This window comes from Acomys russatus, chromosome 2 (genome assembly GCF_903995435.1).
Source record: "Acomys russatus chromosome 2, mAcoRus1.1, whole genome shotgun sequence".
In the NCBI taxonomy this organism is placed as follows: domain Eukaryota; kingdom Metazoa; phylum Chordata; class Mammalia; order Rodentia; family Muridae; genus Acomys; species Acomys russatus.
The window spans coordinates 74,217,836-74,236,524 of record NC_067138.1 but is presented as its reverse complement, the minus strand read 5'-3'; the positions used below and the strand labels follow the sequence as shown (position 1 = coordinate 74,236,524).

At 45.5% G+C, this 18,689-nt stretch overlaps 1 protein-coding gene across 3 annotated transcripts in view; it reads left to right on the top strand.

Moving 5' to 3' along the window:
* The first annotated feature begins 1,947 nt into the window (after window positions 1-1,947).
* Window positions 1,948-18,689, top strand: part of Astn2 (astrotactin 2) — a 985,961-nt gene continuing 969,219 nt past the window's right edge. For all 3 annotated transcript variants that reach the window (XM_051163215.1, XM_051163211.1, XM_051163209.1), the window contains exon 1: window positions 1,948-2,589. In XM_051163215.1, coding sequence (XP_051019172.1) covers window positions 2,115-2,589 — 475 coding nt within the window. In that variant the 5' untranslated portion in view covers window positions 1,948-2,114. The remainder of the gene's footprint in view (window positions 2,590-18,689) is intronic.

Below are 18,689 nucleotides of genomic sequence, written 5' to 3'. Positions count from 1 at the left end.
CTGAGGCAGGGCGGCATCTCTGGAGGAGTAAAGGAGCTGGAGCAAGCATCAGAGAGGCAGAAGACCATTTAAAATCACAGGGCTTGAAAGGCTAGATGCCACTCTCTGCCCCTTGGGTTCACAGATAAGTAAATGGGCACAGGCGAAGCATCCTTGAAAAACCTCAAAGCAGAAAGGGACTCAACCTCCAAGGTCACCGAGGACATTCCAATTTCTTAAAAACAGGCAAGGCTTAGAGATTGGCAGTTCAAAACCAAATTTTCAGCCAAGCTACCTGCAAAAGTTTCTCCACTTCCCTGACTTCCTGATTTCAGGTTCCATTTGTTTGTTTTCATTTTCCTTTTTACTCCAGAAAATGAGAATAATGACACCCACCTCAGTATATTAAGGTTATGTATAAAGCTTACATATGCACAATCTAACAGATAGAAAAGGGCCCAAACCTATGTTTTAGTTATCTACCTTTTCCCAAAGGCTTAGAAACAGTTTTAAAAAGTGGTGAAGGAAGAAGAAGAGGAAGAAGGAGGAGGAGGAGGAGAAGAAGAAGAAGAAGAACAAGAAGAAGAAGAAGAAGAAAAAGAAAATAACCCATGTGGAAGCTAAGGGGAAAGAGGCAGAAAGAGAAAAGTTGGGATAAAACAACAAACACAAAAACAAAACTGCCAATGTTAAGCAAGATTGCAGTAAGGTACAGGTGGCCAAGCTGTGCAGAGTAGGAAAATGGCTCACACATTATAGGAAGGAGGCATTTATAAGATTAAAGTCAATACAGGGAAGAAGGGAAAGAGCGCAGAGATGAAAGAGAGAACAGAAAGAGGCATGCAGAAAACTCTAAGAAGGCAAAGGGGAGTGTGGGAGTGTGGAAGCTCCTGTCTTGCAGAGTCTAGGGCTCCCTTTGGGTGCAGGACTGAAGTATCTAGGTTAGAAACTGAAACCAGCCTAGGGCCAGTGGGTGCTATATTGGAAGACACAGATTTACCATTAAACTTGAATCTTTAGGGGAGGGAGGGAAGCAGGGAGGGGGAAAGATAGAGAGAGAGAGGGAGGGAGAGAAAGAGAGAGAGAGAGAGAGAGAGAGAGAGAGAGAGAGAGAGAGAGAGAGAGAGAGAGAGTTAGTTCAGAGTTGGTGAGTGAACAGCACTTTCCTGTGGGAACTGGGAAAGGACCCAGAAGCCTAGGGAGCTAGCATAGGTCTCTCCCTAACACCCTTTTCAGGAATTTCGCACTGAGAGTAGAAGCAGCCAAGTAGAGCTGCTCCAAGCTTGGAGCTAGGATTCAGAGTAACAGTGCCAGAGTGGGCTGCTTGGCATGGAATCAGCTAGAGGCCAAAGCAGCTCCTTGGAGTCAGCTGGTGGGGAGGGTATTGGAGAATGAGGTTCAAAGCAAGCCTTAGGTGTTCACTAGCATTTAATGCAATAACCCAGACCTAGACAGAGGAGTGAGGTGGAGTTCAGATTGCAGACAAGTGGGTTAGGAAGGGCTTCTTGATGCCCGTGGGAACTTATTTCAGAACCCAGAACAGGGTAGAGGATTGAAGAGACTTGTTCTTGAAATTGGTGTTGAGGCAGAGAAAGTTGCCTTGGCTACCCAGAGGGGTACTCAACCCCTGGGAAGGAATAACCTTGGCTAAGGTGCTTCCCTCGGTGCCACCTGGGTCTTGAGCCAAGGGTAGGGTGAAGCTAGGGTAGTTGAGTTAAGCCAGGAAAGATTGAAAGGGATGCAAGGGGGTCCCCAAGTGTTAAGGATTTTAGAAAAAGGTGTTGGAGCTGAAGAACCCCCTCGCAGCCTGTATGGGGGTGGGGGTGGGGGTGGGAGAAAGGGGAGGGACCTACTGAGACCTGTACGAGGACAGGCGGAGCTTCCAAATCGCCCAGGGTCCACCAGAGGAGCCGGAGAAGGGGGGCCGACGGCGGGGCGCGGGGAGGCGGCGCGGGGGGGCGGTCCAGGGCCAATCGGGAGGCGGAGCCCAGAGCTAGGGGCTGCTGGCTAGTGTCTCTCTAGGCTCCTTAGCTCGGGCGTCCTGGTTCGCTTCAGTGTCCGCTGTCTCCACTGCTGCTGCTTCTTCCGTCTTTGCCACCGCTGCCACCGCCCGCAGCACCGCAGCCCCTCCCGCCATGGCCGCTGCCGGCGCCCGGCGCAGCCCGGGCCCCGGCTTGGGGCTTCTAGGGTGGCCGAGGCTAGGCTTCCACCCGGGGCCGCCGCCGCCACCGCCGCCGCCGCTGCTGTTGCTGTTTCTGCTTTTGCTACCGCCGCCGCCGCTGCTGGCCGGCGCCACCGCCGCTGCCTCGCGGGAGCCCGACAGTCCATGCCGGCTCAAGACAGTCACAGTATCCACGCTGCCCGCTTTGCGGGAAAGCGATATCGGCTGGAGCGGAGCCCGCGCTGGGGCCTCGGCCGGGACCGGGGCCGGGACCGGAGCCGGGGCCGGAGCTGCCTCCGCTGCAGCCGCCGCCGCGTCCCCTGGCTCCGCGGGCTCAGCTGGCACAGGCGCGGAGTCTCGTCTCCTGCTCTTTGTGCGTAATGAGCTCCCCGGGCGCATCGCGGTACAAGATGACCTGGACAACACCGAGCTCCCCTTCTTCACCCTGGGTAAGGAAGGGTAGGCTCCGCACACGCGGAGTCCCAAGGAACCCAGAACAGGACGGGTGGGGGCGCCCTGGGGATCCCCGCTTCAGGCTGCCCCAACGGGGCTGGATGGCAAAGGGCAGCCAAGGGGCCCGGAGGGCACACAGGTGGTTGGAAAGGAGTGTAGGGCAGAGGTCCTGGAGCGCGCGCGCTCTGGGAGCCCCGGGGGCGTGCCAATGGTCCCGCAGTGAGGACCTGGCTCTCAGCTTGGCGATCTATTCTCTGAGCTCCGCCCCTTGCATCCTGACAGCAGGAGACCCCAAGTCACTCGGTGTGCTCTGACTAGGTACTTGGCGAGGAAGACCCTTGTCCTGAAGCCAGCTCATGGTCAAGCCATGTACCGATCTTCATGACAGCTTCACTTGTCCAGCCCATCTCTGGTCTTGGAGTTGTGGATTCTGCCCTTCCAGACGGTTTTTCTCAAGATCAGAAACAGAGTAGCTAAGTGATCATGGAAAGACTCAGTCTTCAAAAGCTCTGCCTTCGCATGGGCTTGGTGACCTTGGCTAAGTCGCTTCCCTTATGAGCTTTGGTTTTGGCCTTCTGTAAATAGGAATTGAAATCGATTGAGTAATGTTTGAGGGCTGGTATAGTTAGCCCAAGCTCACCACTTCTAGATTCTCCTCCCTCAGCCCCCTTTTCCTTATCACCTTCTCTCTACTCCATTCCTCCTAGTCACAAGTAGGCTTGTCGCCGCTGTTCCCTTACTGGGCTAATAATAATAAAGGCGAGAAAAAGGACAGGAGAGGAGACTGATGGGGGTAGGGGCTCAAATAGAAAAGTTAATCAGAAAGTTCGCCAGCAGCTTGCCGCCTGCTGATTCCCGGCGCGAATCCCGGAGGAGTCGGCCCTTCGGTGGAGCTGTGGGAAGCGCGGCTGATTTCCCACCCGGGTAATTGATAGCTTAATTATCTCAGAGAGCGTTTACAAAAATGTTGTTCCCCTTAGCTCTCCCGCGCTCACTGCTCGCTGGCTCTCCCCTCCCCTCTTGGGGGCGCGGGGCCCGATTGGTTGTCTGAGTCAGGCCAACAACTGTGCGAGAGAGGCGCCAAGGGCTCGCATGAAGAAGCTTCTGCGGGACGCTTGATTTCTGGAGATCTGAATCTTGTGCCTGTGTCATGAAGTGGCGGATTTTAGTGGCTGGCATCCTTAGGTGGCAGTTCGGAACTTCCGAGGTTAACTCTCTGCTTTCTGGCAAAGACTTACATAGTAATGGACTAGATTTCAGTCCTCAGAGCCATGAGGTTTTCCCAGTGTATTTTGTAATACCCTCCCTCCTATCTCTTTCATTTTGCCCCTCCCCCTTTGCTCATTTGCGCCTGCAGCCAGGCTGGTCACCAGGTTTGTGGGCCCTGTGCTTTTCTATTAGCTGTATTACTTGAGTATGCGGAGCTTTCTGGAGGGGGCAAAGTAGGAGACCTCCTGACAGGTTCTCAAGGGACTTCCTGTGGCAGAGCTTCTGGAGTATGGCACAAACTCCCACCCTTCCCTCTCCCTTCTTTCCATCCTTCCTCCTCCTTCTCCTCCTCCTCCTCCTTCTCCTCCTCCTTTTCATCATCATCATGAGCACACAAAGCATGCAGCACAGACACAGGCACCTAAACTCACTGTAGTCTTCCCCACGTGCATCCATGGGCTGCTCACCTCCAAGGAAGGGGATGCAGGAGGGTCTGTATGGAGTTTCTGAGAGTACCATTGCTTTATGTGTAGGTGTGCTCTCTCTATATACACAGGAGCTGTTCTCACCATTTTCTATCATGGCCCCTTCCGTTCATCCTGACATGTCTCTCCTTCAAGCTTTGAGATGCCAGAAGTGAAGATTCTCCTGTACATCCATTCAGGTAGAGAAGAAAGAGTGCAGACCCTTGAGTAGTGCTTGCATTGGCAGTCTGAATTCTAGAGCATTCCAGTTCATCAAAGATGTGGGGATCAGGTCCAGCTAGCTTTAGAGATGCACCCAAAATTCTTGGAGCTAGCAGTCCTTGCCATTGTAAACTTTGGCTTTCAAGGAGATGGGTGGTGCCTCAGTAGAGTGAAGCAGAGCCCTGAGCTGTAAGTCACAAGCCCCTCAGAATAAGCTTGAGAGTCCCTAGTACCTCCCATTTGGGGCCTTCTATTGAAGTACAGCCAGGAGCTAGTTGTCTGATGACCTTCTCACCCCTGAATTGGCCAGATACTTGCCCTTTTGGCTGCACTAAGCTTATTTGGGCCCACACAGGGAATTGGGTTCCCACCTCCACCCCCCCTTCCCACCCCAGAGTCCTGCATTGGCAGCTCAAGAGCTCCCGACAGGGATTTGGCTAGCGAGGTACTCAGCAGATGGCAGGGTATAGCAGGAGCTGTGTAGGGAGACGTGGGCTTTTTATTTGTGTTGGTCTTCGACTGTTTGCATGTAAACATGGGGTTCACAATGAGCTCTTAGAGGGCCAGGCTGGCTGGCAATGAGGGCCGGTGGCAGCACCAGGAGGGGTGGGCAGTGTAAGTTATTTATAGGTACCTCTTCTCCAAGCTGCTACAGCAGCCCCATTGCACCTCTGAACCTTTATTCAGGCTGTCTAGCTTTTGCTTCTGGCCAGTTAGGCTACATTTTCACCAGGACTGTAAGTCACACTGTTCTTGGGGGTGGGGTGGGGGCAGTAACAGTATGCTTACAAAAATTGGGGCTCAAATTCTGCCACTAGTGGGAAGTGTGGAGCCACCAGTAGGGGATGATGATGTCTGGCAAAGCCTTTCCTGCCATGGTTTAGTCCTGGGTCCTGGGCTCAGTGTTGCTGATTTCATTAAAGGTTGCAAAAACCTAGTTGGCGGGCCTTAAGGTAATTCTCTGTATACACTGTCTAGCATCCTTATTCACTAAAGAAATCTTCCCCTACTCCATTCTTGTTTTTATTAGACTTATTGGCTTTGTTATTGGTAATTCTTGATGGAGGGGGAATCTTTTCCTTTGGATCCCCTCCTTATTGTATCTTTGTGTTCTCCCAGTAACTCATACCTGCTTTTCGTAAATGGTAGTTCGTTTTAGATGTGGATGATCACCCAAGTTTCCATGCCTGGGCCTCTTATTTTGAATCTGATTCTGTCGATGGCATTGACAAAGTAAAATTTCCGTAAAAGTGATCAAGGAATAGCAAGTAGTTCTTGAATCTTTAATGTCATGCTGAGCATTTTACTCTTGCCATGTATTATTAATTTGCACAAAATAATGTGGAGTATGAACTATTGTTTATTCCCATTTGATAGATGAGAAAGCATTCTTAGAGGTTCCAGTAGAAAGTCACACTGTAAGTAAGTAGTAGAACTGGAATCGGTATCCTAATCTATTGGATGCTTATATTCTTGGCAGTTGTCAGATTGGCATCCTGAACAAAGTATGCTATTTATATAGGATAAGGAGCTGGGTAGAGAGATGCATCAATAAGAAAAGAAACCACCTTGGTAGGAGTCTCCACTGTGTCAGTGAGCTGAGTTGTGGGGTTTGAAAAAGGACTCTTGAATTAAATGATCAAGTCCTAGGATTCTGGCCTGTCAAGGGCATGCTGTTTAGTGGTGCCTATAAGTGTGGAGACGATGTGATGACAATAGGAAAGAAAGACACTTCTGTAAACTTGAGGATATTTTGGGGACACTTTCTGTAGCAGAAACACCTGAGCTAGTATGCACAGAAAACCGTGAAAGGAAATTTGAGGAGAGCCTGAGTGCTAAAATGTAGCATGGAATCTGAGTGCTAGGATCTAGTAATCTCTGCCATGGCTCACTGCGACCTTGAACAGGTCATTTATCCCTCCAGAGATTCAGTCCTTTGTGCTGTGATATGAGTGGGTAGATGAGTCCAAAAATAACCCATAAGTGTAAAGCTTCTATGAACTTGAAGTGCTCTGACCTACTCTGTCACTTTGACTAGCTCCTCGTGCTTCTTGCTTCTGTTTTCCTTTGCTAGTAACATGGGGGTGTCGGTAAGGATAGAAAAGAATGGTTTTGAATAGGAGCAACTGCCAGTGCAGAGTGTAGGGCTTCTGAGGTGAACCTGTATGTCACCCAGTCCTTGTCCACCTTCAGGCATCCCTGAAGTCTGTTCAATAGATAAGGAATGTAATCTTTTTCTCCTCCTCCTCCTCCTCCTCCTCCTCCTCCTCCTCCTCCTCCTCCTTCTTCTTCTTCTTCTTCTTCTTCTTCTGTTCATGGTAGTCACCTGGCCATACTGTTTACCACCTGTCCCCATTTAACCAAAGGAGAAAAAAAAGTGTTAATACTGAATAAGCACCATTTCTGTGTAATTTGCTTTACTATGTAAACCTGATGGGAGAGCAATGCAATGTATAGACAGTAGTGATGTGAAAATAGAGAAATCCTTGATAGATCTTTAAATGCACCTGCATGTGTAAAACTGGACAAATCCTGATGCTAAACTCCTGACAGGATGCTCTTTACAAGAAACTGACCAGCTTGGGTGGAAGAGAAATATATAATAGGAAATGCCAATGTGTCCAGTATAATGGTCAGTCCAGTAAAGGTTTCTTGAAGTCATCGTAGAAATTGCTACTCAAAGGATGATAAGGAACTAGCCACCTAACTGACCAGTTCACAGAGAGCTGAAGAAGTTTCCTTCAAATGTCACTAGTGCACAATGAAGAATATGTGCTTTTGTGGGGAGTCGTATTTTTTATTTAATTAATTTATTTATTCAGATTACATCTCAATTGTTTTCCCTTCACTTTTATCCTCCCGTTCCTCCCTCCCTCCTGCTTTCACCTTTTTCCTCTCCTCTAGGTCTGTGACCAAAGGGGACCCTCTGCCTCACCATATGGTCATAGTCTACCAAGTCTCATCCTGGTAGCCTGCTTATCCTTTCTCTGTATGCCATCAGGCCTCCCCACCAAGGGAAAGTGGTCAAATATGGGGCACCAGAGTTCATGTTAGAGTCAGTTCCCGCTCTAGACATAACTGTGGATAATGTCTTGTCCCTTGGCTGGATCTGAGTAGGGGTTCAATGTTTACTGCGTGTATTGTCCTTGGTTTGGTGCAGTAGTTTGAGCAGACCCCCTGGGTCCATATCCACCCACCATGATGTTCTTACTTAAAGAATGTCCAAAAGGCAAAGACAGAAAGTAGTAAGGACAGGCTGGCTGAGCTGTGCAGCAGTCCTGTGCTGACACAAAGCTTATAGTACAAACATCCTGGAGATGGTGAGGTCAGTGCTCACAAAGAAACCAGTAGCTTTTGGCCAGAAATTAGAAAGGGGACACCAGGCCATGGAGACTGTCTCTGTTTTGATTTCTTGTGTGATTATAAAGATCCATACCCTTCATTTGGAAGGAGGTACAATGGTTACAAGTGAGCTATGTCTACAAAGAGATTTCTGACTGACTCCAGAATATTTGTTAACATCAATTCTATTGTTTAGTTGTGAGGGATTCTTGGGTGGGAAAGAGGGAGACTATCTTGAAATAATGCTATGTTTCAAGCAATGTTTGCTCTCCATCAGTCACCAGGTTAATTATAATTAAATAAAATATTTGGATAAGAGTCAAATTTCAGTGTCCATCCTGCTGTGATGCTGGATAATTGGAGTCAGTGCTTTCAGCTGCAGTGAGATTTTGTTAACTGAGCTCTTGATCTACATGTTTCCCTCTTCTTTCCCCCTTTTCTCACACACCACCCAACTTCTTTCCAGCCCAAAGCTAATGAAGCCTATTTAACACTCAAGGAAGGGAGAAATGCATTGTAGGCTCTCAGAGAGCACAGTGATACAGAATAGGGACTGGAGTAGGGAGAAGAGAGGATCTCTTTCCTCCTCAGTCCAAACCAGCCAGACTTGATATCTAAGGTGGCCTATATGTGTGTGCTGCGAGTAGTATTGTCAGTAATTAGACAGCAGACCACTGCTAGTATTAGTGTGAACCAGAGCTTGATTGTGGTAGGAGGAGGTATGACTAGGCTTCTTCCAGACAAATCTATTTGCTTATCCCCTTGTTTGTTGTACCCTAGTCTTATCTGATGTCAGACAACAGAGACATCTGCTCTAAGAGAAGAAGGGCTAGAAACTGACAGTGACCTCTTAGGTGACATTCTGAAACTGTTAGCATGTTGTCTCCTTTGATTACAAACTGTCAGAAGGCGTTTACTCCGCTGTTTCCATTTCATATAGCAAGACTGAGGCCTAGACAAAGGAGTCCACAGTTCACACCTTCCCCCACGTCTCTTAAATTCCATGTTTTTTATCATAATTCTAGACCTCTTCCATAGAGAACTGGCTTTGATGCATCTTAGTGCATGCAGTATTGTTGAGCATTATAAAGTATATCAATCTTTTCTCCTGCCCTGCCATAAAAGTAAACAAATAAAAACCTTAAGGGAAAAAAAATCTCCTTAGGGCAATTGAATTTGTTTCCTGCCAAAGTAGCTAGCTGGTTGGCTCCAGTCTCTCCAGAAAAGCCCAGTCAGATGATGAATCTTTGTCCTGGAGGAGAGGGTGGGGCCTTTCCTTAGAGGTTAGTCAGGTGATGTCTGCTCTTCTATAGAAAAGGAAATGGTTGTATTTATCCTTGGGGCAGAGCAGGCTCAGAGGTGTGCTGGGTTTGCTGTGCTGACACTTTTCCTAGTTCTCTTACTGACCAGATAGTGGCAACAGAAGATTAACTATAGTGAGAGCAGGTTTTCCCTTCCTGGTAGCAGAGCAAACAGCTCTCTGCCCCATGAGGAGGCAGTCAGCAGTGCTTGGCTGGGCTTGCTTGCCTGGCTTGCTACTACCTGCTGTCTGCTTTTGACTGCTTTTTTTCTATGTCTGTAGGTATTTTGGACAACAAACCTCCAGAAAGATTTCTCTTTAGAATAGAAAAGGGATTAGCATTGCCCACAGACATGTTATGTTCAAGACTGAGATATCTTTAGTCTCATTATTGGCATACTAGAATGTACATGCAGCCAAGTCTATAAGTTGAAATTTTATGACATTGTGTATTACAAACATAAAGATTTAACCATGAGAGGGTAGTACTTCCTTCATTGTATTTCCAGACACTTTGGGGCTCAGCAGCACGTTTCTGTGTGATGATTTCAGTACTCAACTCACTTATTTGCCTCTAGAAATCTCTTTTCTAGTTAGTCAGTCCTATCCACTTAAGTTCACCCAAAACCCAAATACCACAATGGGTCTTTTCACCTGGCATTTTCTTCTTGCTCTTAGACTACAGTTCAGGCTCCATAAAGTACTGCAAGTCCTATTGTCACAGTCTATCAGTTGTCTAATAAGAACCATTCCTCTTCAATCTTTATTTTCCTCACCACCATCCTTAGAATCTTCCTTCTGTCATTCCTTCTAAGACTTCTTATGAAGCTCAAGTGCCAACTTCTCACTGAAGCCTTCCCTGATCTCTTTGTATCAGCATTGAACACTCACTTCAGTATAAAGACCACCATGAAAGCAATCAGTCCCTGGAGAGCTATGAAGCACCTATGACATGCCTGATTTCTGTGGGATCATGGGATATGAAAGAGAGTCAATTACAAGGACCACTGATTCAAAACTCTTATCTCTCATCTGCATGTGTGCCTATGAGTATGTACTTGTGTTATTACTCAAGGACAGCAATGCTAAATGTCATGAGTAAATTATATGACTACATATATGAAAGATGACAAGTTGTATAAAAAGTAAGCAAATAAAAGGAAAAACAAAAAAGAAGGAAAAGGAATATGAAGTTCTGAGTGAGGGACTTAGTTTTAATATACGATATCATAGAGTAAGTAGTTTATTGAAAATGTGAGATTGGAACAAAGGCTTAGGAGTAATTAATTATTATTCAAAAATTCTAAGAAGGAATACCCTAAGCAGAGAGCAGCCTTAGGAAGACCTGATCCAGGAGCAATGCAACAGAGAGCATAGGATGGTCACTGGAGTTTGAATGGAATGGGCAAGCTGATGGTTGAGAGCTGTATCACACATGACCTGACAGGCAACTGTCAGGATTACACCTTCTGCTGTCTGTGCCATGGGATGTGCATGATTTTCAGGCAAAGAAAGACAAGCGCTGACTTGTATTTAAAAAGCATAACACACTTCCCTGTAAGGAGAAGAGATGGGAGCAGAAGGACATCAAGAGGCTGCTCAGATGAGAGAAGACGGTGGCTTGGAGTAGAACAAGAGCAGAGCTTATAACACGTGTTTCCTGGCCTGCCTTGTGTGGCTTTGCTGAGCTATACCTAAGCAGAGAGCAGCCCTCCTTCATTTTGTACTGCAATGACTCATTGTGTCCTTGGCATAGTGCATGGATCATAGATAACGGGAGCCTCACTTTTCCTGATTCTCATTCCCAAATCCATACTGGGAAAAACTAGAGAAGTGTTTCAATCCTGTTTTTCCCTTAAGGATGAGATTGAATGACATCTCTTCTTACATGAAGCTTCTTTCGCTGAACTCCAAGAAGCATTTCCACCATTTTTTCCAGCTTCTTATCTGAGGCATGTGTATAATGTATAATGAGACAGTAGGATTAGAGAAACTTATGCTGGATCTGTGGAGAGGCCGTACTTTAAGAGTCTGGAATCCAGCTAAAGCATTAGAACGGGGTATTATGGAAAATAAGAAGAAATTGGACATTTGAGAAGATAACATTTTCAACATGTTCTAGGATTATCAGGTGTCAGAAGTAGAAAGTCAAAATGTCCTTAGCAAGTCAATGGCAGGGCAGATGTCAGATCCTATATGTACTAACTTCCTAATCCAGTTTGTCATGCCTCTGCTTTAGGGAAGGGTAAACAAGGATGGGAGGAGTGAGAATCCAGTGGTATCAAGTAACTATCATTAGTCTAAAAATTGGTGACCATCTGTTGACAATAAGTATGCTTCGTATACCACTTTCTGCCCACTGCTGTTTTATCTGTTTTACAGTATTGAATGACAAACATGCATTGTATATATCACAAGCAAGCTTAGATCTCAGAGGAGCTGGGAAACATATTCAAAACTGTGTATCTCTTAGGAAGCTAAGCTTGGTCCAAAACTAGGTCTCCTAGTTCTTCTAGTTCTGCCTTTTCTCTGCCTTTGATGCTGCACAAAACTAGGGGTGGGGGGCTATCAATTTTTGATCTCTTTGGCCACACCATTTTACTTCTTGTCACTTCTCATTACTAAGAAGTTTCAGTGATTTCTCACATAGCAGCTATTATGTGACTGTCTCACAGGCCCAAGGGAGCTAAGCACCTCTTCCGGTGCTACATGTAGTTGACTCAACATCTCCCCAGTAACCCCACCCAACCTCGCACAGCACACACAGCTCAGTGCTCCTTTGCCATGAGAAGTGAACCTTGTTTTGTATTCTCTGGATGTTCCTGCTATCCGTAAGCCTGATTGGGATGCAAACTCCATTTCTTTTGTGCCTTCTAGGGTGCCTCTCGGCCTTCTGCTCTTCTTTCTTGCCACCTCCCTTTTTCAGTCATCCTCCGGGCCCTTCCATCTGCCCATTCATTAGGAATGTCCCACATTAATGCTATGTTTCATCTTATAGGAGAAGATTTTGGCCTTGTCCTTCTAGAAATTTATAGAAGTTTGATGTTCTCTTTCTAGCAATGGCCAGGACATCTGCGTCTGAGCTATATAGTTGCTATTTGGCTGTGTTTACTTTCTGTCCTCTGCTCAACTCTGATTTTGAACTTTGTTTAATTCTTGTGCTTTTTAGCAATATTATACAATTTTTGTATATTTCACCTAGAAAATGGGATGCGTATTATACATAATATATATATTAGAATCCTACAAACATCAAATAATATATGTTCTTTCAGAACAACATGCCTTTAGAGTTCTGGACAAAGAGATCCTTCACTGAATTAGCCAAGAGATGTTCATCTTTTAAGACCCTGAATGGAATCCAGTACATCTCTGATGGAGAGGCAGTGAGCCGAAGTGGAACATGTGCCATCTTTGACCATGTAGACCTGATACAGAATCTCTAAGGCCCTCATGTCTGAGCTAGGACTTATATATGAGATCTCTATAAATCAGCCTCTGCTTGCCTACCAATAAAGTGAATAAAAGAGGACAATTACTTGTCTGTCACTTTGGTGAAATCTCCATAAGGTAAACATTAGTTTGGACCCAGAACTATGCACAATTTTTCTTACACTAAGTCTTCTGATTCTCACAGAGATCCTGAGTGCCCACTACAGCCCAGCATGTTTCATGCCTCTTTGCCACCTGGGGTCTTGTTGTTTTGTTTTTAATTTTTCTAAGGAGGGAGGGAAGAGGAAGAGGTATGAATAAATGATGAATGTGGAATCCTTTTATTTCCTCCTCCTTCTGTATCTGGATGGACTGCCTATTCCTCTCCTCTCCCTCCCTCTTCCTCCCCCAGTGAGGCATAAAGGCATGAAACTGGCCATTGATTGCTGCCAGCTATGCTGAGGTGGGGGCAGGAGGGACTTCTGGGGTTGTCTGAGGACAGATTAGGCAGAGAAGTACTGAGACAGTGAGTCTGAGGCTGGTGAGTGTTGGCGTAGCAGGTGGGGGATATTCCTCTCCCTTCTGGTGGTGGCTGGCTGACAGAGCCTTACTCTCAGGCACGCAGGGAAGTCACGAGTGGCTTTGCAAGCAGCCGAGAAGGAAAGGAACATTTCCATTAGCAGAATCAGCAGTTAAGAGATTTCCAGTCACAGTAATAGTTGCATCTGGGGGAAGGATTTCAGTGGTGGTTGTGGGTGGAGGAAGGAAGGGGGTGGGATGGCAAGGAAAGGCACAATGTCTGCTTTGCATGATGGCTAAGGTATCAAAGGGAGATTATCTATTCAGTAGCACTGATCCTTTGTTCAGAGTTTACAACCTCCTGATGCATTCCATATGGACAGCACTCCATCTGAGGGGTCCTGATGAGAGGCTACCTACCTACTGTATGCTGTCTTTGTTCCAATTACCTGGACTCCTCCTTTCAAAATTTCACAGTCAGCAGCAGCCTCCTGGGCTCCTGAGATTTGTACACAGAAAAGGATTATTTAGCTCACATTTTTGTGAAGTTAGCATCTCATATGAGTCACAGTCTAGTCCAGGGTCTCAAGGCAACAACTGCTGGGGCATGTGGGTCAAGACTTGGAAAACTGCATTTATGAAAGGTGCTGACTATGGCATATCCTTAGGGATTCCTGAGATGCCCTGGCCCAAGCATGACTTCAACTTACCTTTTGATGTTCCTGGACTGATCTGAGGCCACAGACTCGCTGATGATGTGCATGTGGCTGGATTACTGACCTTAGGGTGAGAGTCCTGCTCCCTCTCTTAGAATACGTTTTATATCTGAGTCTCCAAGGAAATCCTAGGCTTGACTTCACTATTGCTTCTTCCATGATGCCTTGTTTCTTTCCCTTACTTTCCTATACTTAGAAAGATCTCATGCTTATACCTCCTTCGTATAATTGACACATATAGCAATACAAGTTGTTGAACTAAGCTTGAGCTAGACGATCAATAAATACTCCTTTTATACAAATACATCACAGGCAGTATTTGGAGCATATCGATGGTAATATTATATCAGTTACGTAAATCTAAATAGGAGTGAGTAACGTGTATCTTACTTAGAAACCTTAAGGCCCAGTGTTTTGTATCCATCTTGGGAAAGTCACTGCTTTTATTTGATTTGAACTCTAAGCCCACTTAACCTGTACCACCTCATCTCAAGACATCCTTTAGCTAAGTTAATTGGTAACGTCCCATCCTTTTTCTTGCCTCGTGTTGTTTTTATCACCTAATCCTCTAGAAGAATTCAACTTGTAGAGTCACTTTTGAAAATCTTCTTCTAACAGTCTCCAGTACTGTCATCCATGTCCAGACCTCAGTCCTCCCTAACATTTGTCTCCCCACTTTCTCTTTCTTTGTTCATTGCAGCCCATAGCTCTGAGGCTGAATGTAGCACTCTGTGTGATTTTGAATGGCCTATAAACTGATTAACTCATCAGAAATAGACTGAAAAATCAGAGGAAAACAACATGATCTGATGATACATGACAGTGCTATGGGACTGTGATTCCTGTGATCATAAGAACAAAATTGCTGGGACACTGTCACACTCATTTGTTTCAGTGTTATTTGTGGCCACAGTTGCTGCTTGGTGGCACTGTCTAGTAGCCACAGAGAATAGTACCTGGCTTATAAAGCAGAAAAGATTTACTAATTGCTCTTTCTGTAAAAAGCTGGCCAACCCCTGCTGCAAGGAGGAGCCAGAGTAATCTTTTCCAGGAAGCAAATTGCTTCTTGCTACTTCCTTGTTTAAAGCTTCCAATTACTCTTAAGATAAAAATCCTAATTCCCTTTCAAGGTCCACAAAATCTTAAATAATTTGCTTTCTTCCCAGTTCATCCTCCAGCGTTTTCTCCGTGGCTCGCAAAACTCAAACATTACCTCTTCTAAGAGCTTCTCCCTAGCTAGAGTAGCACCTGTATTCATATTCTCCCCTGTGCTTTCAATACCGGTTATCTCTAAAAAGCCGTGACTCAGCAGCTTCTGGAAAGTAGGGAGGATTTTAGTTGCCCTTTTGCTCTGCGAGGCCTGAGGTTCAGGACACTGTATTTAATGTGTGCTGACTAAAATGTACAGGGACTGGGTAAAGTTTGTTCACACCAGGAAGCCCTGTGGGTAGAGGCTTTGTGAAACCCACTGGGTGGGTGAGTGATATGATCATGTGCAGTTGGGAATCTTGAGTTGGTACCCACTCAGCTTGATGTTACAGTTGAGACTCTCTTCTTTCTGGGCTGCCTCTGTCTCTAATGTGATATGATTAAAGGAAGTCATCTGTGAAGCTCTTCTCAGCTCTAGGCTTCTGCAGGAGTCCTGGAGGGAGAAGTTTCCTCTGAGAGCTGCTGAGGCTGGAACTGCAGCCTGCCTGAAGCCTTCCACCTCTCCCACTTTGCTTCCTTTATGGGGCCACTAAGATCAAACCCTCAGCTCTGAGGCCAGGTGTGACTGGAGTTTTCAAGTCCAGTCTCACTAATTTGTGAGAGAAGCTTCTTCAGTTTCCTTCTTTTTAGCTTCCTCCAGGGAGGGAGACTGGAGAAGCTGACCACTCAAAGTAACCAATTACCTGTCTGCCAATACTGGGCCTCCTACTGTCCCTCCCCACCCCCTCCTTTTCTCCCTCCTCTTTGTTCTCTGGCCTCTTTAAAACATCTCTCTAATTCCAGAGGTCTCTAGAGAGTTGTTCCCAATTCATCTCCCCCTTTGCTCCCAGACGGAATACAGAAGGTCTCTCCTGCCCCATGGGGGGCAGGCAGGGAAACAGCAGATGGGAAAGCAGGGTGGGGGGTGGGAGAGGATGAGTGTTGTCTGTGGAGTAGTGTGGGAGGCAGTGGCTCTGCAATGGCTACAGCAAGGATTAGAAAGCAGGCTCTGCAAGTCTGGGAAGTGCACAACTCTGCTGAGTTCAGAGACAACAGATCAGAACTCTGGTTCTGCTTCTGCATATGCTGTGATTTCAATTGAATGACGTCCCTCTTTGAGTCTCAGCTAGGATTAAACAAATGTCAAGAGGCTGCTCATCTTAAGGGAGTTGAGGAAGACTGGGAGTTCTGTCAGAAGAAACCATCCAAGACTGCTCTGCTGCTGCTGGGATTTCAGGTGCCTGGACCAATGCCCAGTGTGTAGTCGACAGTTAATAAATGTTTGCTGAGAGAAAGAATGAATGAATGATGAATGGAAAATACGTGTGGTCATACTGTCACTCTCCACTTTTGAATCCATGAGATACATTGCTAATCAATCACTTAATCGCAGTTCCAGATTCCTTCTGATGCAAGACCTCATCAGTCACTACCAGTCAATAGAGGTTAGCATGGGTAATGAATTTAATTCACATTCCCTCAACTAAACCAGTTCACCCAAGGACCCTGGCCTCCTTGCCCAAAACTTACACCATCAGACATTCATCAACTCATATCCTTTCATAGTGTTTCTAGTGCTGTAATGAAACACCATGACCAAAGCACTCGGGGAGGAAACAGTTTATTTGGCTTACTTTCCACATCACCTTTTATCATCAAAGGAAGTCAGGACAGGAACACAAACAGTGCAGGTACTACCTGGATCCAGGAGCCATAGAGGAGAGCTGCTGACTGCCTTGCTCTCCATGGATTGCTCAGTCTGCCTTCTTAAAGAACTCAGGACAACCAGCCAATGGGTAGCCCCACCCACAGTGGACTGGACACCCACATCACTCACTAATTTGAAAAATGCTCTATAGGCTTGCCTACAGCCCAGTCTAATGGCTGCACTTTTTCAACTGTGGCTTTCTTTTCTCTGATGGCTCTAGCCTGTGTCAAGTTGACATAAAATTAGCCAGCACAGACCCTGTTTCTAAATCTCTAGAGGCTGAAAAAACTGCATGGCGTTCTCTGTCTATTGGGATAATCACATCTGTATGTTTTTATCTGCAAAATGCTTTTTCATGAGTATTTTTAGTATTCCCATATTACAAATGAATAGTTAGCCATTCAGAGAGATCAAGTCCATTATACAAGGTCACATAAAAATAGCATTAGCTGCATTTACTTTGAAAGGGAAACTTTGTATCACTGTCAAGGATCAGACTCCAGGATAAGTATATAGATAGAATATAGAATTATATAAGAATTAGTGACTGTTAAATACTCATTCCTACATGGAGCATCCATATCATCCCTTCAGACCTCTAGCAACATCGTGGAGAAGAGGGTGGAAAGAATGTAAGAACCAGTGGATGGAGAAGGATGCTGCGAAATGCTGTTTTCTGGAGATGGCACAGCTATTCCACTAATGAAACCACAGAAACTGTGATTATCTGCGTAAGACCTATCAGAAGGCTAGGACCATCACCATTCTATCATGGATGGGGGAAGTAAGGGCTTCCCTTCTTGCGGAACTATTGTCAATTAATGGTTACTTGGGAAAGGAGAATTCTTTTCTTCAGTGATGTAGCCACTGCTAAGTTACCCATACCTCAGGAAATAACTAACATTCATGCTCATGGGAGTAACTGTAATTACATTGGGTGACTCACCAAAACCAAATTAAATAGAACTGACTTAACAAAGGGAAAGGGGCTTGATGGGAGGAAGAGAGGGTAATTAGGGGTGAAATGGTCAAAAAAGTTCATTGTATGTATATGTGAAATTACCAAATAGTAAATTAATTTATTAAATTAAAAATGAGTATAACTGTTGCTATAAAAATTATCATCAATGCTGCTTAAATTCAGTTTTTGCAGCAAGAAATAATGATCAAACCCAACAAGAAGACATGTCTACTTTGTAAAAATTCGTATTAATCCACTTGTAAGATTTTTTTCTACTACATATATTATATGCACAATATATTTTCATGTGAAAACATTCATATCTGATAACTATGTTCTTTAAAGATCCAACATAGATGTCATTTGTTTGCTTCCCCAAGAAACAACTCCTAAGCACATTACATATTCATTCGATACAGACCCCCTCATTTTCAAGGTGTGATGGTTAGTTTTTCATCAGCTTGACATGAGCTGGTTCATCTGAGAAGAGGAAACATCAGCTAAAGAACTGCTTCTATCAGAGTGGCCTGTAGGGATTTTGTTTGTTTTGTTTTGTTTTGTTTTGTTTTGATAATGGTTAATATGGGAGGGCCCAGCCCACTATGAGTACTGTTATACCTCTGCAGGTGTTCCTGGGTTGTACAATAAAGGTAGCTGAACAAGCCATGGCCAGAAAGCCTAAAGTAGCCTTCCTCCATGGCTTTTGGGTCAGTTCCTGCCTCCAGGTTCTTGACTTGAGCTCTCGCCATGGCTTCCCTTGCCATCTTTTTAATGTGTCATACTCATCAACAAAAGAGCCTCGTGTACCTTCGTTCTGCATAGTTCTTGCAGGAAGTTTGTGGATAGGAAAGGAGTCGCCCTTAGCAGGAAATTGGCTTTTGAACTGGGTTCCATGAAAAGTCAGAGGAGTTTATTCCGCTCCCTGGATTGCTCTCCTTCTATCTGTCTCCAACATTAGGATTCAAATTTCATTTGAAGAAGAGTTTCCATAGGTTAGAGATATACTTTGCACGCACATCACTTCCCTAAACCACA